We start from the raw sequence: 27,927 nt of genomic DNA, 5'->3' as shown, positions 1-27,927 counted from the left end.
GAACTGTTAATCTCTCTCCGATTTCTTTGATTTGTTAGAACGCAACAGTTCAAAGTTCAAAGTTTATAAGTAATTTATGAATAATGAACCATAACTTTTCAGAGGGCAAATGTAGAGATACTAGAAGGATAGAAATTTTAAGTATAGAAAACGTAAAAACAATTTATAATAAAAAACAACGTAACAAACAAACAAACAAACAAACAAACAAACAAACAAACAAACGGATGAACGAACGACGCAATTACAATCTAACATGTTTAAAGAAGTTAAAATTTATACAACGGATAAAATACGCCAAAGCCCCCCCCCCCCTTTTTTTTAGAAATCAGGACATGTATGAGGCCATTTAGTGGCATGACATTATTTCAATACATTATTGAAATCCATAGCCTATATAAATATTACATTTTACTCTCAGTACATTAGGCCTATTATATGGACATGTCAATCTGTAAAAAGACATTAACTCAGCCCCACACACAGTTGCTTGAGAGAGAGAGAGAGAGAGAGAGAGAGAGAGAGAGAGAGAGAGAGAGAGAGAGAGAGAGAGAGAGAGAGAGAGAGAGAGAGAGATGAACACACACACACACACACACACACACACACACATATTGTACCTGATCTCAGACCGTCAATATTTTCTATAGTGGTCTCTGAAACGTGATACATGTCTAGGTATTACACAGCACAAGTAGAATGAATACAATTTGAGCTTTTTATCGTTCACGACATTGTACTGAAAAATAATACAATTATTTCAGCTAAACTGTGACCAGTTCTGGCAGCTTCTCCACGTTTCAGTAAATGTAAATATACAATACGTGCTTTAAATCAATACATACTACAGCTACATATTGTAAAACTAACTAGTACTTGGCTATGGATATGCAAATGAGTGTATCTATGACAACACTGAACGCTGTCCGCCATTACAGGGTTGGTGTGTTTACTGTGTCAATTTATTGAACACTTGGATACAGGTTTCATGTAATTAGAATGAACTGGCGACCAGACGAATGTTGAAATAACCAAGTACTTTTGTCAATCGATCACGAAACATTCCACAATGTCGGCAAAGAAGTTTTCCGGTGCTCCTTTCGGGACGCAGAAAGCAAGGTGAGTACGGCGTGTTCACGGCCACCTGTTCATTTATCATGTCGATATCGCACACTGTGCTTCGCGCATTCAATGGAACAAAATACGGCGTCGTTGAAGTTGTACTGTTTATTGACGCCTTGCGTTTCGACTGTCTACACCTTGAAATGAATCTTCTTATCTTATTGCCTTTCTGACTTCAATATCGTTTATGAAATTAATGGCTTTTCGAAACATATGCGCATTATTTTAACCAGAACGCTGATAAAATATGGGACGTTATAAATGTGTCGGTATTTCACACTTAGGCGATGTTGTCTAGACGTTGCTTGAAGTATTTGAAAGAAAATTTATTATGGGGATCACACCCACTCGGCATAATATAAACGATTTCAGATAAGTGTTGTTTGACTAATTAAGCCCACCTTGGCTTTATGAAATCAAAAGGGCGTAACGAACCCTCTTGAAACTATCAACCTAGACATACTCCTAAAGATATGGCTGATCACCGAGTGTGTTGTCGTCATCTCGAATGTTGTAAAAACAAACGTTGTTTGTTAGGTAGAATGTCATATTTTAACATTTCAAGAAATAACTTAATATCATCCACATTGTAGTAATTCATACAGTACTAAATATATCATATAACTAAAATCTTCAACCGAGAAACGTAAAAATAAATGATACATTAGCAACCGAAGTTTTATTTACATGTAACATTTGTAACTCAATGTATACATGTCAAATCTGACGTACTTTTGACAGACAGATGAAATATCATGGTAACACAGTACAGAACTCTGTGAATATTTTACAATTTATTTTGCGTTGTCGATGTTGTAATTAGGGAAGGTACAGAACTGCACTACATAAACAAAACAAACTGAATAATGTAAATAGATGCGTATTGCCTTTGGTGATAAGCTAGACAATAATACAGTACCATGCATTTGAATTTTTACACACCTCTAGCATTGGTAAGTCCAAGTTACTGAGTTTTAAACACAGTAATAATTGAATGATTTTTATCTTCTAGGTTTGACACATCAGGTGTACATCCAGCCAGTAAAATGCCTGGTACATTTACAGAAGTACCATACTGTACTAAATCTATGGATGAACTGGTAAGTTTGTCGCTTGTTTTGTTGACTTTTCCCCATTTCTTAGGTCCCCTATTCAATACCAAAAGCCACTGGCAGAACAACACTCTTAAAAAAATAAATAGACATGTGAAGTAAAAGGTAGACTTAGAAGCCTAGAGCAAACAGTGTCTGTAGTAGAATTAGAGATAAGCCATTGTTTGTGGTGGAGTTTGTGATATGTAATGTTTTTAAGGTTTGTATTTGAATAAACCAATCAATCATTCAATTTGATCTTAATTACAAATAAGAGACTCTGGTTTGATTTACTGTGTGAAGGTACATTGTATAGTATGGCTTTATTCACGTTATTTTGCTTTAAAACCTGTGAGAAAAGTAACATTAAAACAGTCATTATATTGTACCACTGGAGAGTGCTTAGTGCAGTATGTTAAAGTGGCCATATGGATGAGGATTGGGTATGTATTTTGGATTTTTAATTTATAAAACAATTTTATCATGGTGTCCTACTTGAAAAATCAAAATGAAACAACATTGTCTAAGTTTACATCACTTAATACATTGCAAAAAAGCCATAAAATATGTAAAAATGTTTGTTATTGCATGTACAATAACTAACATTTTACACATTTATTATGCTTTTGCAATTCATTGAACTACAAACACAGACTTGGTCAATGTTATTTCACATTGATTTTTCAAGTAGGAAGCGATGTTAAAATTGTTTTGTAAATTAAAATCCAAAATAAATACCCAATCCTCATCCATATGGCCACATTTAAAGATAACAATAAATTCTTTTGTGATTTGTTTGATGACTAGATACATATTTATGGTAATATTTAAAATATCATATTATTATTACATAATAATCCATTTAATTTCCATCCCATTTTGACATGATAGTGTAGAGCGATCAACAAGTACTGTTAGATAACAGGATTTGTCACTACTAGATTATCTCACAATCCTAGGTAGTCTTGCTGCTAGACGTTCAGGCTTTCTTTCGATGCTATAACTATAAGCGAACGAAGTTCGCATGTGAGGGCCTGCCCGAACAGTCTAGCGAATGCCATTTTCAGACCGGACATTCCATTGAGATTACGATAAGCGGTGGGTTGGGCCATATATGCATATATATACTTTAATATATTCAATCTCTGCATGGAGGTGTTGACAAACACATTTATGTCATTACTATGTCTTATCAGTTTATGGTAATTGTGTTTGATGAGTGTGTAGACGTTGTCATTCACACATTTTAGTTAACGCATTGGTGGTTATTTTTACAAGTCCCTCCTTAAGATGAATATGCATGAAAATTTAGCTATTGTCCTCTGTTTGTGCTTGTCACTAATACGGTTCTCTGATTGGCAGTTATTTATATCCTGATGACATTCGCTAGACCTCGGATGTTCCATCCTCGATAGCGTTGTTCGGCTGCGTGTTGTATTTTATCGGAAGAACATCCGAGGGCTAGCTGATAGACTAAGTCCTCGGTAGCATTGACTACATCTACATCGCAGTAACACACACGTCAATGAATGATTAGCCCTATGAAGTCAATGAGGGCCCACGGTACAAGGATATTTGAGTACAGCTATGCAGTAGATATTGGTACACACAAAACAGCCCTTCTAATTTAGCGATGCTCCTGAGGACTGTGAGAGAGTCTAGATTTATCACTTAAATTAAATGTACAAACAAGTGTTTAATGTCAGTGTTGTAGTACTTAGTTCACAGTACAATTTACAAGGTGGGAACTTTTGTGAAACTTGTAACCATGATAAATGATTTTGAAGGGTAACTCAAAACTGGAAAGAGATAATGGCTGGGATTATAGGCACAAATATGTATTTGTATTGCTCCCTAAGGAAAACAACTATAGCAATTAAGATAATTGACAGTTAAAAACCCATTTGAAACTGCAGCTTTTTTTAAAGAGATTGTTTTTTAATATCTACATGTATTTAGGGCATCGATCTAGGTCAGTTGATACAATTAAATCTTTGAACTGTGTTGTCTAAATTGCAAACTTGTGGACCCAAATGTATATACAGAGAGAGATATATATTGCCTAACTTGATTGTTAGTTAAATCTCTCTGAAATGGTGTAGTATATGAAAAAAAAAATCTGGCAATCATTGGCTTCTTTGATTGGGAATTTCATAGTGCAAGCTTAAAACTCTACATGTCATTGTGGAAACTGACACACTTTGATAAAAAACCAAGTTTGAATTATTTTTTTTTTAATTTACAGAATCGTCGCCGAGGTCCAGGTGTTTATGATGTACTAGTAGGTGGGTTCAGCAGAAGTGCTGTAGATGACAGAGCCTCAGGACCTGGCTGGGCTAGAGCCTATGAAATGGCTAGAATGGCTGCCTTACCACATTTACTCTATAAAGAACAGTGGGAAAAGAAAAGGGCACAGGTAAATAAAACGTTTTAGGTTGGAAATACACTTTTCTTCATTTTTTTCAGTCAAATTATATTCATTTTGTTATGAATAGTTTTCTGTATTTCTTTGATTAATCCAGCCTTACATTTCACTCTCTTATTGAGTTTCAAATGTTTACAAAGATATCTTTTTTGTCATTAATTCATTTAAAATAATGATTTTTATAACATACATGTATATAATATATGGCCCGTTTAATTTTGAAGTTATATATGCACAGTTTGATTAGATTGCTTATTTACTGGTTTCACTCCAACACACATGGTGAATGAAATGACACTGCATTGTTCTGTCATTGTACAAAGTGCACTTTAAAGTTTTATTACACTTTTATTTACTGGTAAGGGCAACTTACTGAAGCATAACGTGAATGTGTTGTACATTTCCCTACAGGTATTAACATACTTGATATGAATACATGTAGTTTACTAAAGTGCCTTTGGGATGCGTTTTATTGTTAGTCCTTTTAAATTAAAAATGATCCCTAAGGAAAGACCTTTTGTATTGGGACCTTTTCTATTTTATAGAAATGAAATGCATAATGCAATCGACTGAGAAACATGAATTCTATTTGTAGTTTTGATGCCAATGAATTCAAAGGTGTAATTATAGCTTACTATAAAAGTTGAGAAACCCATGGCAACAAAACAACTGTAGCTTTGAAAACAAGATTATTTGTGTGTGTGTGTGTGTGTGTCTGTGTGTGTGTGTGTGTCTGTGTGTGTGTGTGTGTGTGTCTGTCTGTCTGTCTGTCTGTCTGTCTGTGTGTATGTGTGTGTGTGTGTCTGTGTGTGTGCGCGCGTGTCTGTGTATGTGCATGTGTGTGTGTGTGTGTGTGTGTGTGTGTGTGTGTGTGTGTGTGTGTGTGTGTGTGTGTGTGTGTGTTTGCGTTTGCATTTTATATGTGACTACCTGACAAGTCATCATTATTGTACTTAAGTGAAAATCAATCGGATTAAAATCTGATGTAGTGAATATGGTGCAATTTTTTTCACACCTCTGTTTCCTTAATTTAGTGTTGTTTGTGTTTGATTTTTTTTTTCTGGGAGTAAGTGCCTTCATTCCACTCACTTCTGGAGCAACAAGATTGAAAACAATTAAACGATGTATTCACCACATGGGATTCTAATCAGATTGAATGAAATAGAATTTAGAGAAAGATTCAACTGACTGAAACTTCTTCTCTGTAACTGTGTTACAACATAAGCCATGAAACTGTGAGATGAGAGGAGAAAACTTTGTTTTTCACATCATTTTGAACTTGAGAAACAATGATTTTAAAAATAACTGAGGCTATCTGTATGATACCCCAATGGATAACCTCTAACCTATACCATAAACCTTAGATATTTCTGCTACTAGAAAATTTTGCAATTTTAGAAGTCTAATTTTTACTAATTACCAGGCAATTTAGTCACTTCTTATTTTTTGCATGTTTAATTTCCAGCCAAATAAGTGATCTATAATGATAGCATGACTGTGTTGTGTAACATGTCAGGAATCCCATAGATACTAGCTTATGATTGTTTACATAACCAATTCAAAAAACGTTTTACAACAAATCCACAGGTGTCTTAGTATATACAATGAAATAAAATTTCATTCTTCCCTCCAGCAACGGAATCTAGGACCAGGTAGTTATAACATCAAAGATTTTGTTGATGCTTCTGATGAGAAACCTCGTAGCACCCGTGGAATTTGCGAAACCAGGGACAGAAGATTTCGAAGTGTTGCAACAGTGAGTACTAATCAACATACTGATTTATATTGATTTGTGTTTGTGCTAGATTCAAAGGTCACGTTTTGAAAGCCAATGATTAACTGCTTGTTCTTCAACCTTCAGTTGATATGAATATTCAAATTGACAATTACTGAAGTTCTTTTCAATGGTGGACTTTAGCTTGTATTCAGCGTTGACCATTGAAAGTGAAGGGCTATTGAATTCAGTGGTCAGCATTGACAGTATAAAAATGGCTATCCACCTTGCTTTATACTGTTCAACAATGTAGGGGATTAACTCTAATACTGAGAATATAGAGACTTCAAGATCGTTCGAGTAAAAATTTTGTTTGTAAGCTCCAAAGCTAAAACTGTATGCTATTTTCTTTGTGAAAATAATTTCTATGATTATAGACTACACAAAGTATTTATCATTTCCCTTACGTTTGTGGAAAGGGATGAATAGAGCACCCTCAGTGGCAGATCTTACGATTTAAGCGATCTATGGCTTCATGCAAATAAGCCGAATCCCAATTGTCTTTGTGGACAGAACTTTGGGATGGCACATGGTAATTGCATTGTGACACATTGTGTTTGTCAATAAACAAATCAACAAAGACTTCATCTGAACATGTGTATCGGGGAAATTAAAATTTAATTAATCATTATTTACTGTAAAAGATGGAAGTTTTACACAAACTGTTTGTTGAGTTCATCCTGGGGAATGGTTTTCTTCAACAATTTATAATGAACTTTGCAGAGTGGTGTTCCGGGCCCGGGAACCTATGGAGCAGGTGGTATCCCACATTCAGCATTGGAAGAAAAAGCCAGGAAATCTACAAGTAATATTGGAATGTTAGATGCCGGATCATCAACGCCAAGAAATCTACCGTCAGTGGTAAGTAATGTCAGTGTATATAGAACAGAAAACATACCCTGTAAAAAAGATGTTGTTTACAAGAATTGATAAAAATAATCATCAAAGTTAAAACATGTGGCATGCAATCATTGACAATAAACACACATCAACAACAAACTGCAATGACTATTTATAGGCAAGTGTGTCAAATAAGTTTTCTGTTTCAAGATGATAAAAATCATTCAACTTAGCTTCTATGTTCACAAAACATGTAATGCTTAGATATGCAAATTAGCTTACTTTAAATACATATTAATCAAATTATAAATCTTATGCTGATTTTCTGCCTCAATTATGAATAATGTCTAGATTTGTGTTTATAATGAAATATCAATTTGATTTGCATAACAAATGCTGATGTTACATTCTTGACTTTTGAATGCATTTGTAAATATGCAAATTAGTTCATTAGTATGCAAATTCAATGAATTATAATTTATTCATTTTCATTCTATTCTTGTAGTTGTTGAGAAAATAGCTGAGTAATACAGTATTGTATTTGTTTTGTAAACATCTTGAATGATTCCTCACTTTCTGTGTTTATTTTTCAGGGCTGTGAGCTTGGTCCTGGAACATATGAGAAGAGAGGTTTTGCTGATGAAATGACGAGTAAATTGACCAGTGTACGCGGTCCTTACGACTTATTTACAGGAGACAGAAATGCACCCATTAAAACTGGACATCTTGCAATACCTGTAAGTTGATCAAACACCCCTCTAAACTATTTGGTACATTCCTAACACACAGCTTTGTATGAGTCATGTAGATCATTCTATTTTGAAATAAGGGAGGGTAACTGAGTAGGAAACAGAGCATATGTGGATGGGAAAAGGGTACAGAGTCCTATTTACAATGTTGTATATATGCAAATTAGCATTTGTAACATTAACATGTCAAGTTATAAAGTTTATTTTTACAGCCATCTATTTCTTTTTTTTGTAAAGATCAAAATATGAAATATTATAAATGATCTTTATAGGTTGTCCTTGAAGTTGAAGATGAAAATTATTTTGATAGTGGAATCTATATAGATTTCAATGTCTTCTATTAAATTATCAGGAATACTAAAAATATTTCATCATAGTTTGAATCTACACAGCTTTGAATTTGCACTTTAAAAAATTGACAAATCTTATTTATGTTTTTCATATTTGTTAGAATTTGGCAAACTTGGGTCCTGGTCAGTATAATTTACATACCTTCCTGGATAGGTGGCAAGATGAACATCGTCAGAAACACGGTGAATTTGGCAAAGTTGCCCAATATCCAGTCAAACCAACAGACAGAATTTATTGTAGTACGCTATCACAATGGCCAAAGACACCGGTAAGTAATTATTACTGTAGCCTGGAATCCATGTGAATAGAGGTTTTGAGAATTCATTTTGGAGAAATCAAAATTCAAAATCCCCATTCACTTGGATTCAAGGCTGTTATCACTGTTTACCTGTTTTTGTTTTGTTTTTATGCTACTTTGGATTTTGTGAATGAAAAAACAAAAATTCACATAACAAATTTCACTGTCAACATTCAAAATGAAAAGTTTGTGTTGATATATAAGGAAGAGTCATTGAACTCTTGATTCTCAGTGATTAGAGGATTCAGTCACATGACAATATCTATTTGTCATGTGACTTTCACTTATGATTAACCAACAATGTGTATCACCGAATTACAATGGAGATGTTTTTTGTGACAGGAAATACACGAATGTTTTATGCAAAGTTTATAAAAGTCTTTGAAATTAGGGTCAACAAAAAAACTTTATGCAACTGTAGCAGAAGTAAAAATAAGTAGACATCAATAAATTGACTAATTTGCATCATTTATCATTGTACTGTATGTACCCTATAAGTACTTGGTTATTTATTGTCAATTCTAATATGTGCAGTTATCTCCCCAAAATTAGTCTAGATGCTATCCATGGCTCCATCTCTCCACTCTGTCTAGATGAATGAGAAACATGAACTAAAAGTTGTGCAAATGAGTATTAGTAAACCCCCAACTGTTAGAATGATGTAAACAATGTATAAGTAGTATCCTGAGCTGACAAATATACCATATTTGGACATTACTGTACCATATTTAGATATTACTGTACCATATTTGGACATTATGTAATTCCCCCCAATAAAAACTATCATTGGGCAAAATTCTGTGATTGATTATGATGTTAACAACTGTGTGGGTGGCTTTGGTTGAATTTGAAATTTCATCTCAGAACCTCACTGAGCTAGACGTAAAGAGAAATCTTGAGATTTGATAGAACTCTGTACATATATAGTAAACTGTTAACTTATTTTACACTATTTGTATACACATGTACAGAAGGAACCAGGTCCTGGTAACTATGATGCCACCGACATATCAAGACGTGAAGCACATAATCCACCACCATTTATCTCATCAGCTGAAAGATTTGATAAAAGGGCCAGGAAATTCTTCATGGGAGGTTCGGTAAGTTGTTCTTGATTATTCTGTGTAAACTATAGGTTTTTAAAATGAGGTATCACAAATGCTGCCCTAGTACAAATCATTGAGTCCAGCGTACTACTATGGAATATACACATACATGTACTTTTCATTAGAAATAAATTTCCAGAGGCAAACCTAAATGACACTAGATTCAGCTTTCTATTTGTGATACAGTTTACATTGGATAAAGCTGCTAGCAATCAGTGTGTGAACTTAAGGGAAAATGACTACTGGTCATAAGGACCGACAGGTAGCAAATGCTGCTGGTCCTTAAGGAAAACTGCTGGTCCATACTCAATGCAGTTCACGTTCACGACCTGTATCTACACTTTATACTTTATAAATACAACGTGAAACTGTCTCAAACACGTTAAAAGTTTCATACACTTCGAACAGTAAACTTTACAACAATGATTAAATGATTACGGTATCATGGCGGAACAAGACGCATGCGCTGAATGCGTAAAATGAGTCTGAATGTCTAAGACGTTCTGATTAGACAAGGCAAAAATAATTAGAGAAATTCAGCCAACCATGTATTTGCTAACATAATTTCATAAAGTAAATGCTGTATGCTACGTCATACATGTATGTAGACATGATATCAACATTTAATTGACAACAACACGGAGCGAGCTAGCTCTGTGTCGCTTGACTTGAACGAGATGTCGAGAGTGAAATAGTTAACACAAGATCAGATTCATGTAGGTGAAATCGGATATATCTTTGAATAAATGTTATTATTTACTCCAAATTTCAGTCGGTCATAAGGACCGATTCGTTGTTGTAATTCTGAAAAATTGTCGGTCCGAACGGAAATCTGTTGGTCTCGGGCCGAAGGACCGGCGTTAATTTCGCACGCTGCTAGCAATCATTGTATCCACACATACTATACTATAATATCTCTTCTTCTATATTACTTGTTGCCATTATGTTAGAGATACGAAAACAGGCTACAAAGGTAGATTACATATTTTATGCAGTATTCTAGTCCTACCCCGGAAGTTTGTATAAATATCTACATTGTAATGTGAGAGACTCAGAGAATGTGAATTTAAATCATATGATGATATTGAGGGTAATAATAACACTATTTGACAACTTTTTACAGAATCCTGTTGGAGCTGGTAGATATGACATTCAGACTTGGGAAGACGCACAACATAAAAATGGACACTGTAGTGTGTTTAATTCTAAGGTAACCAGGAGACCTACATCCAGGGACAACATGCTTCAGTAAGTATAGATACAAAACTACGTCAAAACTCACAAGTATTTGCAACTTTAGAATACTTCCTATAGTTATGTTCCAAGGAACACAGACATTGAGACGACACTGAACAGTTACCAAGAGATTTAAAACTCGATGTATTACATGTAAAAAATGTAACGTTTCTATTAAATTAAAGTCCCCTTAGGTGTGAAATTATTGAAAGAATGAAGTAATCTTTTGTATTCACTGTAAAGCTAATATTATTCACTGTAATGCTAATATTTGAAAAATTGAAATTTAATTGGCCAGACATCCTTGATTGAATCTCGGTACAAAACTCCCAATTTTATCATCAAATGTAATTTTCAATCTTCTCAACTTCATTCAAATACTAGTAAGAAATTGAAACTTGTAAATACAAAGGAATTTATGGAATGACTTCTTCCATTTTTTTCCTCTTTCAGGGAACGTATAAAAGCCAAGAATATGAAACCAGTGGAAAAGGTGTTTGTTGCGATGCCCCAGAATGACGAGGACTATGTGAGAGCTAGACGGGTAGTCTATGCACAATAAATATACAGACTGGAAACTGCCTTGTAAACAAATTCATAAGTTATCATGTATAACAGTTTTGGTAAAATGTTGTATGCGTTGCCAAATATATGTACAAAGTAAATTTTTTTTATGAAATGAGTACAAAATACTATATTGTGGTCATTATGTGAACAAACATTCCTTACCTTCATGTTAACTGTAAGACAACAGACATTTTAAACAAACCAGGGACAATTTGTGTGAAACTCAAAAATTTGAAATGAACAATTGAGCTTCTGTCCAAGAGAAATTGACACAGGGCTTTTTTAGTCAATAAAATGTTGAAGTTGTACATTTGTTGATGCTGAAATGTTTCAATATGTGCATTAGCGTGGCATGCCATGTATAACAATTCCGTCCAGTCCGAGTGAATCTATGTATTAATAAAATATGTCATGAGCATTGAACAATACTATTTTTTTTATATCAACAAAGAGAGCATTGTATTTTAAGTCTGATGTAGTCAATGGTGCAAGGTAAATGTTTGGATTACGAACACAAAGAACAAGTACTGGTAGCTGGACAAGTGTGTGGGATGAGATAAGGTGTTTTTGTTGTTGTTTATTTGCTAGGGGACATAGTGTTTATTTCAGTATTATTGACATTTCAATTCAAACTCACACACCTCTTTGTCAATGCTAATTTGGTGCATCAAAGTGACAACAACTTTGCAATGTATAAATTTAAAAGGATAGAGATTGAAAAGTAAATTTGTCTGAATGCTGATATGATAAAAATATTTGTATCTGTTATCTGTATTTACCTTAGGATATGAATAGTATGGCATACCTTTTCTCTATATCCGTCCATACAGTGGTCATTTGGTACACCATAGCTAGTCTGTTGTGGTGCATGGTGTTCGGAGTGAGAGTGGGTGGTTTGTTTAGGATCTAAACTCAGTAAGAAGTCTGTGTTGTCGTCGTCAACGGTTTTGACATGTGACATGACTAAACTTGGCATTACAAGTTATTTTTTGAGTGGAATTCATGTACTGTATGTGATCAATAAAACATTGGAGAAATAACAACAGTTTTATCAGATGTGTAACAGTTTACAGTTACTGTAGTATTTCTCATCTCTTTCACCCTGCATCAAGTTCTGATATATGTTTTTTTTTAGTGTGAAATCAGTATAACAGCAGATCTGGTCAGAAATTTGCAAGCACAAATATGTAGAATGGTGAGAAACAACAGAGTACAATTTTTAGACCAGAGTGTAGCTACAAGCTCTGTACTTCAAGATGAACTAATTCTGTTGGTACCTTTGAATAGAATATATGGCTAAGCTTGCTTTGGCTTGAATCTGCACAATCTGGAGAGGCTTCAGGAATCATAAATTTACATTTAAACTGCTTGCATCTAGATAGGGTGTACTCTACAGCTGGTATTTACAAAGTTGAAAGGTCGTAGGTTATAGTTCAAGTGAAAATTGCTGCCATTTTGTGTTACGTGTAAAATAACCAAGCATAATCCAATGTGATTTCATAAGGGTGGACTTTTTTATTCCAGCTCAGCCAGTCATTCACTTTCTGCAGAATCAAGTATTTTGTCGAAATCTGCAATTTGTGTGATATTTAGTACTCATAATAAATAATACAGAAAGTCGGATGACTGTAACAGAAATAACAGAAATAAGTACCAAGCGAAAGACAAGATGTTTGATGTTTCTCGTTTTATTTTTTATTTACAATGGTGTCTATTTTTTGTGTTATCTGATATGATATTTTGCAATGCTCTGTACATTTTTATAACAGAAACAGATTGGACTTGAAGTGTTATTGATGTAATAATAAACAGGTTTTTTTTGTAAAAAATAAATAAACTGAACTGATTGTTTCTTAAACACACTACACCCATGTTTCTCTTTCTGCCGGGATGTCAAGCTTTCTTGAAAAAGATAGGATCAATACTGAATTTAAGTCTGAAATTTGTATATTTGCATGGCGCTAAACCAATCAGCATTGACTTTGACTTGATCTCAATTCTGCAATTGCTTGGATCAAGACTGAATTCAAATATTCAATTTGTATATTGTGCGACAACAGATGAATCAACATTGGCTGTATAAATTTGATGTAATTCCAGAAATTGATTGGACCATGGCTGAAATTAACATTTGAAATTTGCATACTTTGAGAATAAACCAATCGGCATCAAGAACAGTGCCATGACGTCTCTCACTTGTCATTTCAACACTTTCACCTAATACACGTAACCCAACTATTCTGCCACAACATACACATACAAGTCAGTTGATAAGAACTTTTTGCAATATAAGAACGTACAAATGTAAAATTTTCTTGTACACCACAAACACAACTCTATACTTTGTGTAAGTTTTTAAGACAATGATCAAATTGACACAGCTCCTCTTGAGACAGGGAGGTTGATGACATGATGTTAGTAACCAGGGTACTAAGAGAAGAGTGATTTTGACTTGAAGACTGACTTTTAACAATCACATCAAGACAATAAACATAACATGAAACTACCGATATGAGTGAATAACAGAACATCATTTATATCAAAATATTGATTTACACATTTATAGATATGAGTACTGTTCATCAGGAGGTATGGTATAATGAACATACTACAGTGTAACTGTGTCTATAAATGTGTCTACTAGTGCAGTAAAAGTTGTCATTACATCAGCATCCCTTATATGTAAAACTGTGTTTCAGTCATCTCTCCTGACATCTCCAGTCTATGGTACTTATATGTACAAGATTGTTATGAATAGACACTAAGACAGATCCCTGATGTAATTATGTGGAGATAGACTGTAAGATATGTTGTGTTGTTCAACCCTATCAGGCTTCTAAACCACGACATGTTGTTCAACCCTATCAGACTTCTAAACTAGTTAATGTCGTATATTACAGATTAATATACAAAATGTAGTCTGACCAGTTTGTTTTTCTGTTTGGCAGTGTTTGGGCACTTTATTTCAAAGTCATGACTAAAACCCGTCCAGTGATTGTTACCATGGCAACACTTAAAATCAACATTACCATGGCAACCCTTCAAATGTTGCCAAGACAACCCTTGCAATCAGTCCTACAGTTACACTAAGTTCATTCACACTACATGTATTTCAATGACCTTAATGGGTACTAAATGTGTGGGTTTTTTTAAGTCCATGGTCTGCAATCTATGTTTGATATGACAGATCTTGGAATGAGGTTGGCAAGCAGGCTAATACATATTTGCCATTGCCCATTGTTTACACACAAATGTTGATTTCAAGTTCGTGAACTTTTGACCTTCTTGACCGGTGCTGTCTGTTCCAAACCTGTACGTCGTTTTCTTTGCTGCAACAAGATAATTATATTCTATGGTTACTGGTAGAAGCTAAAAATAACAAGAATTTACCATGGTGGCTCTAATTTCAAATTCAAAATATTTTACACTGAAAACACAGTTAGCATTAGTGATGAGGTTTTTGCTAAAATATGGGTATACATGTATTTGAGATGATATTTTCCGATTACAGAGATAGAATGCCTTGTGATTTCACTACGTTTACTAATAACTTGGAGACAGAACTTAGACAGAAGTGATGGATGGGCCTTGGCAAGGAACTTCCGTCAAACATATTGTTGACTGCTTGTATTGTCATACAATTACAACAACATTAGAAACAGTCAACAACAACAACAACAACAACAACAACAACAACAACAGCAACAACAACACGTTTTACAGAAGTTACCTGACAAGGCATGTAGGTCACTTTTGCCTAAGTTCAAATCAATGCCAGCTCTGTACTGATAAGTGAAAGTGAATGAAACCAATGCATTTTAACTTGTTAATATCCAAGTTTTTATTGGAACATTGTGAATTCACAAGGTGTCCTTTCCCTTTCAAAGCAATCCTGTACTGTTCCATTAATGTTAAAACGATGTGGCAACTGCATATGTGAGAAAATGTGAGTGTCCACTGTCTGCAGGAATGTAATAACACTTTTTACAAACAGTGAATTTGACTAAAACTGATCTTACATCTCAGGAACAAACCAGAAATTACTAACTACACATGCAGCTGGGATCTAAGTCAATGGAATTCACTGGAATACCATTATATCTGCATATCAAGATGCAACTGTTTGCAATAGCTTATAACATTTACTACAATCTACTATTGTTCCGTTCAGCACCATCATATTAGATTTTGACGCTATCCAAATTCTTTGACTGCTTGATTGCTTGATATCCATGGATGAAAACATAGATGGATACTTAAATTAACAAGAATGAGGTTACAGAGTATTTCACTTGTAAGGACGTTGAGAAGATTATTTTACTTACTGAAGTTGGTGTACTTGGTGCTGTTGATACTACATCTATTATTTCAGAGATCTGAAAAAATAATAAAACAATAGCAGAGGGATGGATATTAATGAAATAGGAAATGAATGCTGTTAAATATCAGTCAATCTGAGGGACCATCCACAACGCCCTGTGTTAGTTCTATTTCTTGGTGGATTGAAGGAAAACTCCTCTGACAATTGAGGTCTCGGCTTACTAAGATAAACTAAACATACTAAAGCTATTGTTGCGAAGTGTTGATATCTTCAAATGATGTTGCGGTGTACACTTTTAGGGATTTCTAGTTTTTACACTATCTTGATTACAGGGTGATCATGTTTGCACAACAGGGGCACTGTTGTCATCATTGAACAACAGGAGCTTTAGTTAGTGTCTATCCTAGTTAACCGAGACCTAGATTGCCAGAGTAGTATATAGGGGATAATTTCACAATAACTTTGTACAATGTTAACAACAGATGAAGAAAAAGACTTTATTGCATATGTACCAGAGATTACTTGCACTGGCATGTGCACATACTAGTGATATTTTCACTGCAGTGCAATACTGAACAAGCGACCTATCGGTCAGAATAGCTCCGCTGTTTTTTTTTTAATTTAATTTTTTATTTTGGTGACATGTAGAAGTGGTTCAGGTCTTCAGCTCTTCACTATGCAGTTTTGTTTTAGCGATGCAATAAAGTGGTTAGTGGTTTCATATGATGTCTCACTATAAAACACATTTTACACAAAAGTTGGTAATGTATTGTACTTTTATACCATAGTCACCATTTTATGACAAAAATCTACTGTTATGAAAAATTGCACAAAATCTCAGAAAAAAATGACTGGGAAATGCACACAAGAAAGAGAAAAAAAGAGGATTTTGAGGTTGGCTATAAATAATTCCAGTGTCTTACAGCTGTAACCCTGGAAAATTTTAATGATGAATGAAATAAACTAGGGATCTAAAATAATTTTGAGGCAATTTGAATTTCAATTTTCTAACAAATTTACAAAGTCAACAACATTCAACTTGTACTAGTTGTGGTAGATATATATAGGGAAGAAATGTATTAATCGCCATCTTAGTTTCCGTACGGCGACAATCTCAAGTACCCGGAAGAGAGTCATTCTCAGCCATACGTTACAGTGGTAACACTCGTTCATGTTCGGTTACCTTTCACAAAGAAAACACAACGAAATGGTTGAAATGATCTTTTTTTTATTTCTTTTCATCACAACAACAAAATCTGCGTGATCAAAAGTGTTGTAAACTAAACCAGAAAGAATTATCGGACTGGCTAAACTTCCCGATGAACTGGAGTAAGGTCCTACTACTTCCAAGTAAGCCTCGATAGTACTATAGTACGTGAGAAAATCGTCTCAAACTAGCGATACAACTTTCAAAATATAACTTGACATGTCTTCATTTGTTAGAGTTATACAATTCAAGACGGGTTTTCACTCGAAAACAACAATTCTGTGAATAATAACACTCTGAACGCAGCGATTTCTCGGACGATGTTATCACTGTAACGTATGGCTGACAACGACTTGCTTCCGGGTTAGTCCCTCGTGCATACGGGTGGATTGTCGGCGATTAATACATACATCGTCTGATATTTTAATTCACAGTGTTTCTTGTGACCGGCACCTGTCAGCAGACTCTGCCATTTTTTTCATCATTCCATTGTATTTAAACCTTGTACTTGACATTTCGCAATATTTATAATTCTCAACAAAATACCTCAACATGCCTCACTTCGCTCGTACTCAAAGCAGCCCCGCGCGTAGTCCTGCTTGCATACGGAGGAATTCGGGACTCGATTCTGACAATTGTCCCTCCCCCTCCGGTGTTTAGAGTCAAGTCAGTAATATAGACTCGTGCACCCGAGTACTACCCCGCGCGGTATGATCACTGACACTGCACTGATGACATGATGAGAGAGAACCTTTTCGGATTTACATGTAAAACGGGGAAAGATACGCAAAACATAATGCAAAGTCTGAAGCCAAATTAAAGTTGTAATTATTTTAATTATTTTTACTTGCCAAATATTTGCATTTTGGAAAGGCAAGACACGTTCATGTCGTTTAACTTTACATGTGAACTGTCGGCCATATTTAAACTTCAACCGCATGCCTGGCATGCCCTTCCTTACGCAAGTTGTCTGAATTCTGGTTCACTGTCATTCCAAATTGCACGACAATATAGAATTAACCACAAGTTACATGTTATCTGAAAACATCACACTTTTATAGTGGGTCTGAAGTGTGATTTTAGTGAGTACCAAGAACGTCCTGTGTTGATACTCAAGATACTTGCTGTGGAAAATCGCTCGGTCGAATGAGGTCACCTTCAGCTTCTGGTCGAATCAGGATAGAGTATGCAAATGAGGATGTTGCGGACTGGCTGATTATGTAGAAGGGTGCAGAATTGGATTTGAAGTTTACAACCCTGTTTCGAACAAACGCTTGTCATTAGGGCACCCAATGCGTAGAATTATGACTATAGCACATATTACATTGCTTGTTTGACGTCAATAGTGTCTTTTGAAAAGTGGCAGTTTACTTAAAGTCTCGTCGACTGATTTCCAATATGGCGTCGGTCATTATGCTCATTAACATATTCATTTTTTTTTCAAATTACAAAAAAAAAATCATAAAAAATAAAAATGAGTATGTGCTGACTTGAAATTAACAAATCTGAGTAAGCTACCCCCTGCGCATCAACACGCCAGATATCAAAGCAATCTAATAATCCAGGAGTTGATGAAAATGACATTTTATGAAAAAAAATCATAAAAAATTGAAAATGGCACAGATCAACTTGGCATGAACAAATCTGAATAGCCTCCCCCCAGGGAACATGCACACCAAATATCGAAGAATTCCGACTGTCACTTCCGGAGTAGATAGTAAAAATACCGCCAATGGCGTTGTAGCACAACTGTAGTTTTTAAAAATGTTTATCCATATGCTAGTCTATGCTAACAATAGGTGTTTATTTGCTGAATAACTATCCAGTTGCCTATCCAACCATGTTGTTATCTTTACGATAAATGCTATCATTTGGCTGTCGCTATGGGCGTGGTCATGTTGTTAGATATATTTGCATACATTTGTGTATGTTTTTGTTCACTTGTGTATGAATTCCTGATATTGTCTTTGCAATATACGTGATCATTTGGCTGTTGCTATGGGCGTGGTCTTGTTGCTAGGAAAATTTACATACATTTTTTGAATGTTTATTCAATTGTCTATTAAACCCTGTTGTTATCTTTGTGAAATACACCACCGTTTGGCTGTTGCTATGGGCGTGGTCATGGTTACTAGGGTATTTGCATACATTTTTTGAATGTTAATTCATCTGTCTTTCTATTCCTGTTGTTATCTTTGCAATATACGTGATTATTTGGCTGTTGTTATGGGCGTGGTCTTGTTGCTATGCAAATTTACATACATTTTTTGGATGTTTATTCAATTATCTATTAAACCCTGTTGTTATCTTTGTGAAATACACCACCGTTTGGCTGTTGCTATGGGCGTGGTCATGGTTGCTAGGGTATTTGCATACATTTTTTGAATGTTTACTCACTTGCTTACCAGATGATGTTGTTATTTGACCAAAATATACTGCCATTTGGTTGTTGCTAAGGGCGTGGTCATGGTCGCTAGGGCCAATTTTGTCAAAATGTTTTTTAAAAAATCTGCAGAATAACAGTTTCAGAAACATCTCGCCAAGTTTCAGACTAATTGACCAAGTACTTTTTGAGATATAAGTTTTTGACCAAAAATGAACATTTTTACACCTAATTTGCATATCACTCATGGAATCATGGTAAGCTTAACATTTCTTCGTCCATACATCCCTAGATACATTCCCATTAAATTTCAGCCCAATCTGCTCCGTAGTTTTAGAATTATAGATTTTTAACCAAAAAGACACATTTTTAGCCCTAATTTGCATATCACTGATGGAATCATCCCGTCATGAACAAATCTTACTTTACACCACCTTAAGAATGTTCCCACCAAATTTCGCACCAATCTGCCCAGTAGTTTCTGAGTTTAAGTTTTTTGACCAAAAATCACATTTTTTGACCCAAATCACACACCTGTGATGCGATCATTTTGATTTGAACAATTTCCCAACTAGACACCCAAAGTAATGGACCCACCAAATATCGTGGCAATCGGTCCAGCGGTTTTTGACTTTAAGTTGTTTACACACACACACACACACACACATCCACACACACACACACACAGACAGACAGACGCCGGGCGATCCCTATAGCACTACTGAACAAGTTCAGTTGTGCTAAAAATATAAAAGTTTGACGGACACCTATGATTCACTCTACTCTCTATACCTCAATACCCACCTATACCTAAAGCTACGCTTTCAGCTTTCGCTGACAGCGGAGCTAAAAAAATTACTGCATACTTGCATGCAAATGATATGCAAATGAGGAAACAATCTTTTGCTACACACGAATACGTGTGATCGCGCTGTAAGATTTTCATGGAAATTTGCCATTTCAGATAAACATACGTAATAATACCAGAACCCCATGTCACATGAGTTCCAGTGTGTGTACTCAGGGGTATTTGCACTCATGCTTGCAGTGTTCTCTGTCCCTATACTTTGCAGCAGAAAATACTGCAAGCATGAGTGCAAATACCCCAATTACGCCACACTTGCACACGTGTGTTATGGGGTTCTGTCATATTATAATAATCCTTGACATTCTTCTCACCTTCCGTTGTCTTGTTGGTGACTGTGGCTGTTTGTCTAGACTGTCTGTCTCATCATCTTTCTCAGTTTCTATTGAATTAGTTTCTTCATTGGTGGGGGTGGTGACATTTATAGCAAGCATACTGCTACTAGTAGGTGTTGTTGGCACTGTGCTGTTACTTCCTGTACTGCTACCCACTGGCTGACCTATCTTGGGCATTGAGTTCAACATCTTGCCTGGAGCCAGGGCATCAAATCTATGCCTCATTGTTTGCAATTCAAATTCACAATTTGCATATGCTAATTTCAATTCATACAATAACACCATGTCAGACCTGAAAAATAAAACATACATACTTGGTAACATTTTACATGTCGGTATGGGTGGTGGCCCTCTCAGGTTTTAGAGCTTGTACAAATTAAAAAATTTAGACTGTAAGAAACGTCGTGATGTTGCGCCCTCACCGGCCTCCTCTCACACGTGTTGGCCGATGTTTGAGGGCGCCCTGTCATGGCTTACCTTACAGACTACACGAGATTGTGGTCTGCATAATCAGTATGGTAAAAGTTGGGAATGTTTTCTTTCATGTACAAAATGTAGTATGCATACATGTCAGAAATGAAAGTCTTCAATTTTTTCTGTTACTTTATCAAGAAAACTCAAATCCATTCTCAGGTAAAATGAAGAAATAATCAGGGGTCAACAAACAATGTTTGACATAGAGTTCAAAATGATAAAGAAAATTAGATCATTTTGGATTCCACAACGGCCACTAAATATCATGTTAATGCTATGGAAAATAACAGATTGATTATGTTTCCTTGAAAACAAGATGGTGAAACCCCAAATTTCTTTTCTTATTTCAAAAGGACCAGGAACAAACTTTCATATGACAAATTTGGAGAGAATTGAAGAACTTTCACTTTCTGGGAAACTGGTCCCCAAGGCACATTCTCCTCTAAGAACATAGTCTAGTTCCTGTCGACCGTATTCTGATTTTACACTACGTTATCTTCACACATTACGTCTAGTTAATCTTGTTACTCTCATACAGAATTCAGTGCTCCACCCCCAACAGTGTTCATATAAACATGATGACATTGTCATTTTCCCATGTGATTTTAGTTTAAGCAGACTGGAGGTGGAGTTCGGTTGGACATTTGCATATCGTTTCAGTCCAGCTGTATCAATGAATATTAATAAGCCTGTCAATTTGTGATGGATTACTACTGATATGCACCATTTGCGCTTCACCCAGCATGGGGGTTGAACCACATTGTAATGCCTTGAGTAAAAATATTGACCAGACGTAATTTGATTTTGTGAAGATAACGTAGTGTAAAATTGGAATACAGTTGTCAGGAACTAGACTACTAAGAAAAATACATTTAGTTGATCTCATACCTGAGTTCATTAAATTGACAGCATATATCTTCTGTTGGCATTGGCATTAATGGTATACCAAGTTCATCTAGTAACTGCTCTATTGCTTTGGTTCTCTTTTGTCCAACTGATGATGGTAATTTCATCTGTGGATGGAAAAAAAGAGTTTGTTATTGAATTATTAACAACAACAACAACAACAACAACAACAACAACAACAACAACAACAACAACAACAACAAAATGAGCCCTACTTCTCACTGACAGCCATAACATTTTATATCACACCAATGATTCATATTACAAAAAACCAAAAGTCTGTTTTTTGTACGATCATTCACTTCAAGGAAACAATCATACTCAACTGTAGTTGGACCTTGTCACAACTTCTATTTGCTGAATATAACATTCATGTTATGGAACAACAAATGTTCGTAATTTAACTTAATTATAAATTCCTAGCAGCACATTACACAACAGCCTCAATGCACTTTACGAAACTCAAAGAGTATAACCATCCCATGGAAGGGAATTTCATTTTGCACCAATACTATTAGCTTACCAAAGCTTTCGCCAGGTATCTACATGATAAGAAATGGGTAGCAGAGATGAGTTTGGAAAGGTTGAGACACTTACCCTTTGACTTCTCAGTGTTACTCCAGATTGTTTGAAATCAGGGAATTTAATACCAGCATTCTCAGGAATCTGAAAACACAATCATTAGAAATCATTCCAAGGTTTAGGTTACATACAAATGAACAACCAATAAGAAATAGTTTTCCATTTCAGTTGAAATTGTCTTCAAATCAAATCAACTATATGATTATTAATTTATGCAAACATTCTTATATAAACAAGACATTCAAATACAGTAACACATAACCCTCACCCCCCCCCCACACCCCAGGCTACTTACAGACATCTTTCATTCACTGCCTGTGGGAGTGGATGGGCAATGTCACTAACTAGCAATAAAACATAGACATTTGCTGAAGAGAATGCAGCACACATAATTTAACTTTGTATTTTTATAGTTCACCTTAAGACTGACTCCTTCCACTTCCCGTTTCTTCTGTTGTGGAAGGATTTTCTTTTTAGTGGTTTTTCTCTCTGTTCTCCTGACATCTGTATTGATGTCTGCAGCGGTGATCAGTTTCTGAAGATCCTGAGCTTTCTTTTCACGCTCCTTCTTTCTGAGTTCTATTTTCTTAAGTTCTTGAATCAGATACTGTTCTTCTTCAACCTGTACCAAGACAAGATGGTTGTTAGTATTAACTGCTATTTCTTGTTCTGGGTACACTGTAATTGGTGGTCGGGATTATACATTGTGGTTATTGATTCTTTTCATATCTTCTCAAGTTATGACACAAGAGGGCACGCATTAGCTCAAGATAGTATCAAGTATTCAAAGTCAAAACTGTGTACTAGTTCTTTGTTTAGCTGAAAGTTTGTAACAACGGGATGCTCTTTACAGTTGAGGTATATACAATGTAGCATAATACAGCTATGTAACTAAAGGTACCTGACCTCTACACGCCATTGTAAGACAAATGTAACGTTATTTACAAATCCAATCACATGCTATTGAAAACAATTCTACTATTCTCTGTCATCAGGCACTATGAAAGTTGGCCTCTAGAGGGAGCTATTTAATGGAAAAATCTACTACAGAATACACTAAGATGTCAGTCAGATTGTAAACAATGTATCTGATCTTTGGTTCTTTTCAACAGTCTCTATTTTAGTAAACTCTGTAATGTTGGCCTCTAGAGGGAGCTATATACTGGAAAGATCTCTCATGGAATTACTCCAAGTGGTCAGATTGTCAACAATATACCTGATCTTTGGTTCTGTTAAACAGTCTTTCAAGCTGTTCTTTCCTCTTCCTTTCATGGTCAGCATCAAACACTGGGGGCGCTCTTGCACTGAGGTTAGGATCTGCTCGTATTTTGGCTAACTTGTTTATAATGTTGTAGTATCGTTCTTTTAGGTCTTCAACACTGCGCTTCTACCAACAAGATACAGGTATGCATATTTAGACGTTTAAACTATACAGGGCTTCATATTCCTGACATGGAAGATTAGTATTGTGTTCTAGTACAGAAACATAGCGTTGTTACATTGTATTGCTGTGGTATACAAAGTAAATAATACATTCTAAAACTAACATAATCTAAATGAAATACTAGTAAATAATACATTCTAAATCCAACATACTGACGGTAATCTTTGAATGTGTTACTAAATATATTCATTATCACAACAATGTTTTACAGTCTCGTTTTAGCACTCCTATCTTTGACAAGGTGTCCAAAACAAAGTATACACCCCTTACTGGTTTATGATTCAACTCACCTGGTATTGCTGATGATCAAACCTGTCGTGTACAACAAACCATCTGAGATCAAACCGTCGACATAAATCAAAGAGGTGGTCAGTTTCTTGTCTTGTCCAATTGTCATCGTGTAAATGCATTTGATATTCTTGATCAGAATACACGGGAACCTGTATAGTCTACAGAAGAGTCAGAATGAAAGACTTGAATAAACTAGATAGGACTGGATACAGCTGGTTTAAACTGGATCTCACTGGATTATACAAGAGCCTATACGATACTATGAGTGGAAAACTTGAACAAACCAGACTGGACTAAATGCAGATAGTTCAAACTGGATCTAGCTGGAATACAATATAATCTAAAGAAGAGTACAAAATACTTGAATAAACTAGAGTGGACAAGATACAGCCAGTTCAAACTGGATCTGTCTGGATCTGATCAAATTACATCATCATATTGTAACCTAATTCTACTGGTTCTGACTTGATTCAACAAAATTTTTACTTTATCAAATTTTGTGTCAATCATTCACGTGATTCATTCAAAACATGCAAATTGGTGAAATTGATTGGTTCTGTCACTAAATTACATGAAATCAACCTGCAAAACCTAAACACCACAGAAAATTAACACCACAGCAAATTAGTCAACATTTTATGATGCAATCAAGATACATGTACAGTAAATAGTCTTGATGCACAAAGTATTGTTTATAATACCTTGTTAAATCTTGCAAAGGGATAATCTTTGCCTTCATCTGCAGCTCTCCTCCAGTGATAGAAGATAGCACCATCCTGTAATAGATAACATAATACATAGTGACTGTTCTACAGCTGTGTTGTTAGTAATTCATTTCCCACATTGAAAACACTGAAGTAACATCAACAATATCAGTCAAGTTAATGTACAGTTACATACCTTCCTAGCTGGGTTTGTAAATGGCATCCACTTCCACGGTCGGACTTTATTCCGTCCAAGTTTAGCTTTCATCTGTTTATAACCTTGACTTGAATCACTTGGTATGAGAGGAGCAGCATCCCTATAGGTATAATGATGACCAAAAATTAGTCACTATAGTGTGTTTGTGTCCACATACATATCTGTTTGAGTATGTTGTAGTAGCAAACATTTGTGACTCTGATTGTCTGTTGGTTTGTCTGTACATGTGTACAGTATATCTGAGTCTGTCACACTTTAGTAAGGTAGTAAGTAAATGAACTCTGGCCAAATACATTGTCATGTTATTGTAGTTTCCCATCAAACTTATGGTAAGAGGTATGGAAAGCTGTGCAAGTTTTACCATATTTCCCTATGTTATCAAGAAACCTACACTTTAATAATAGTAAAAGTACTGTCAGTATGTAAGCATGGTTGTGTCTAGTCTGTGTGTAACGTGTATATGTGTACACATACTGAATGTAATATGTTAAGGGTGTAACAATTACTGAGGATATCACAACTTGCTAAAAAGAATTGAATTCACATGTTTTGAATAAAGACTTTTACAAAGATGTATGCAGAATGAGCATTTACTATGTGTACAACACAACAGACATTAGACTTTGATAGCGATACCTACTTGTTGTCTGAGTAAAGCAAGGCATACACCTCTCTATGCATTCCTTCTGGTCTTTTAAATGTGGCTTCAATCAGTTTCTTTGGTTTCGACTAAATAAAAAAACAAATGTATATAAAATACAATTTAATACAATTCTTACATTCATACACCTACAGTCACCTGTGTAACACTATATGAAACATATTTGATTCTCAAATAAGGGATTACAATGCAAGCACAATATGTCAATCAATTTCATGGCACAGCTGGTTCATGGTTCCATGGTTTTCCAATATATTTTATATGCATACAATGTATTCAGATGAAGTAAGTTTTGTTTGCTGACAAACATGATGTATTTATAAATCAATCAAACAATCAATCAATTAATCAATCAGTCAATCAATCAATCAATCACTCAACAAACCAACCAACCACTCAACAACTCTAGCAATCAATAAAAAAAAAAATGATTTAAACAAGATCTTTGTCATTGTACAATATATCATAGCTTAGTTCTGCTCAACAAATAGCAATTATCATAACACAAATATTTGGTCTGTAAACCCTTATTGTGAGCCATGCACTACACAAGATGAATACGCCGTTATTCATCTTGCGGCAGATCTCACAAGATCCCATGTGAGCCATCGCATTCATAGCAACCACACGTGAGGGTGGGCAAGCTGAAAGTGTCCAATGCTTAACAACACTATTATTCTCAACATCATCGCACATGGCCACGGTGAAAGCTTGACTACGATCACATGTTTGACAACCGTTATTGCTACACATGTCTGCATAACTCGTGAGATCTGCAATGAGACGTACAATCTCTTATCATATATTGCAGTGAAGCAAATGTAATGGTGGCATGTAAACATTTTGAATAAAAACTTATTACAGTCTTAAGAAATGACAATGACAAAAAAAACAACGTTTTTATGGAATAAAATTGTTTTACTTACCTGATTACTACCCAGTATATCTTCCTTTGTGGGTGCTTTGACTGGAGTTTGTTGCATTGACCCAGTCCCATCTAGATCCAAGATATCCCTTACGTCACTCATCTTGTCTGATTACTCTGTAAAAGACAAAAGAAAACTTTCTTTATTCCTGTTTTTCCTGGACTGTAATGATGTCATCAGTCCGGGTTTATCAGCCTGCCCTAATAGTTTGGGGAAAGGGAGATTAGACTGTGCCCACAACAGCTGATCTATCAGTCTATAAACAGATAAAATCCCCTGGCACTTTACTGGGGCTCCCCACTAAAATTATGGTACATATTAATAATAATGCAAATTTAACCAGATTTCCCTCCTCGGTCTATTACTGGGATGGGGTTCCCAGACATTAGCAAATACACTGGTTGGTCTTATATGTAGACAGCTGATTTGGCAAGTTTGGTTCATAACATAATGTTGACATGATTGTGATTTTTTGTTTATTTTAATATTTTCCAACATTCACTAGAGATTTAAACCCTTACTATTCCTACACATCGATTAGGTTTTTATCAGGTAGAATTCCCGTGCTATTTGTACTCGTTTTGACAAATTCACAAATTCAGGTTTTTTGGGAGATGAGCTTATTTCTGACTTGCGCCCTCTATGATATGACCACAAAATTGTCAACAGTTAAACCAAACTTAAGCTTAATTTAGTTGTATACATTTTGCATATTGAACGATTCATACAAATATACGGAATCAATACATATTTACACTTAATCGTGACTTTGGTGACTTTTCATATAAGCTGTAGCTAATATCGGAATATCTCTCGGGGGCACAACAAAAACATTCACATCAATGCATCATAACCAATCAAGACAACGACGGATGTCGAATGTTGAATCACCAAAAAAACACCTTTCCGATCTCTTACGTCAACCGATACTGTACATGGTTAGTATGATACTTAATAATTTACGTTTATACCTACCTCAGGGTCCGATTCCTAGTAAGTATTAGTCTATTTTGTCCCAAATATAAACCACCTTCGCCTTTTTTCTCAGCTCA

The 27,927-nt window shown here is 35.3% G+C and overlaps 2 protein-coding genes across 2 annotated transcripts; one reads left to right on the top strand and one right to left on the bottom strand.

The window, feature by feature from the left end:
* Nucleotides 1-926: 926 nt before the first annotated feature.
* On the top strand, nt 927-13,366 carry LOC144436271 (ciliary microtubule-associated protein 2-like). The gene is made up of 10 exons (XM_078125016.1): nt 927-1,119; nt 2,135-2,222; nt 4,459-4,629; nt 6,272-6,394; nt 7,136-7,273; nt 7,846-7,989; nt 8,453-8,620; nt 9,622-9,750; nt 10,880-11,004; nt 11,446-13,366. Exons 1-10 carry the CDS (start codon nt 1,070-1,072, stop codon nt 11,552-11,554), a joined length of 1,245 nt encoding a protein of 414 aa, XP_077981142.1. The 5' UTR covers nt 927-1,069; the 3' UTR covers nt 11,555-13,366.
* On the bottom strand, nt 13,243-27,927 carry LOC144436269 (DNA methyltransferase 1-associated protein 1-like). Its single transcript, XM_078125015.1, has 13 exons — nt 27,851-27,927; nt 26,876-26,991; nt 25,929-26,017; nt 25,268-25,388; nt 25,069-25,143; nt 24,367-24,525; nt 23,849-24,019; nt 23,051-23,254; nt 22,648-22,716; nt 22,033-22,157; nt 20,650-20,962; nt 15,885-15,935; nt 13,243-14,888 (listed from the first exon to the last, which is right to left on the bottom strand). The coding sequence occupies exons 2-13, from the start codon at nt 26,975-26,977 to the stop codon at nt 14,820-14,822; spliced, it is 1,548 nt and encodes a 515-aa protein (XP_077981141.1). The 5' UTR covers nt 26,978-26,991; nt 27,851-27,927; the 3' UTR covers nt 13,243-14,819.

The sequence above is a fragment of the Glandiceps talaboti genome, chromosome 6, assembly GCF_964340395.1.
Source record: "Glandiceps talaboti chromosome 6, keGlaTala1.1, whole genome shotgun sequence".
Lineage (NCBI taxonomy): Eukaryota > Metazoa > Hemichordata > Enteropneusta > Spengelidae > Glandiceps > Glandiceps talaboti.
Note: the sequence above shows the minus strand (reverse complement) of the source record. Positions and strands in the feature narration are given on the sequence as shown.

Coding starts and splice junctions, on each gene's coding strand:
- LOC144436271 (XM_078125016.1), top strand. CDS start 1,070: ATGTCGGCAAAGAAGTTTTCCGGTGCTCCTTTCGGGACGCAGAAAGCA. Junction 4,630..6,271: donor GGGAAAAGAAAAGGGCACAG/GTAAATAAAACG, acceptor TCTTCCCTCCAG/CAACGGAATCTAGGACCAGG. Junction 7,990..8,452: donor CTGGACATCTTGCAATACCT/GTAAGTTGATCA, acceptor CATATTTGTTAG/AATTTGGCAAACTTGGGTCC.
- LOC144436269 (XM_078125015.1), bottom strand. CDS start 26,977: ATGAGTGACGTAAGGGATATCTTGGATCTAGATGGGACTGGGTCAATG. Junction 24,526..25,068: donor CCTTTGCAAGATTTAACAAG/GTATTATAAACA, acceptor ACTCTTCTGTAG/ACTATACAGGTTCCCGTGTA. Junction 14,889..15,884: donor CACCAAGTACACCAACTTCA/GTAAGTAAAATA, acceptor ATCTTGTTGCAG/CAAAGAAAACGACGTACAGG.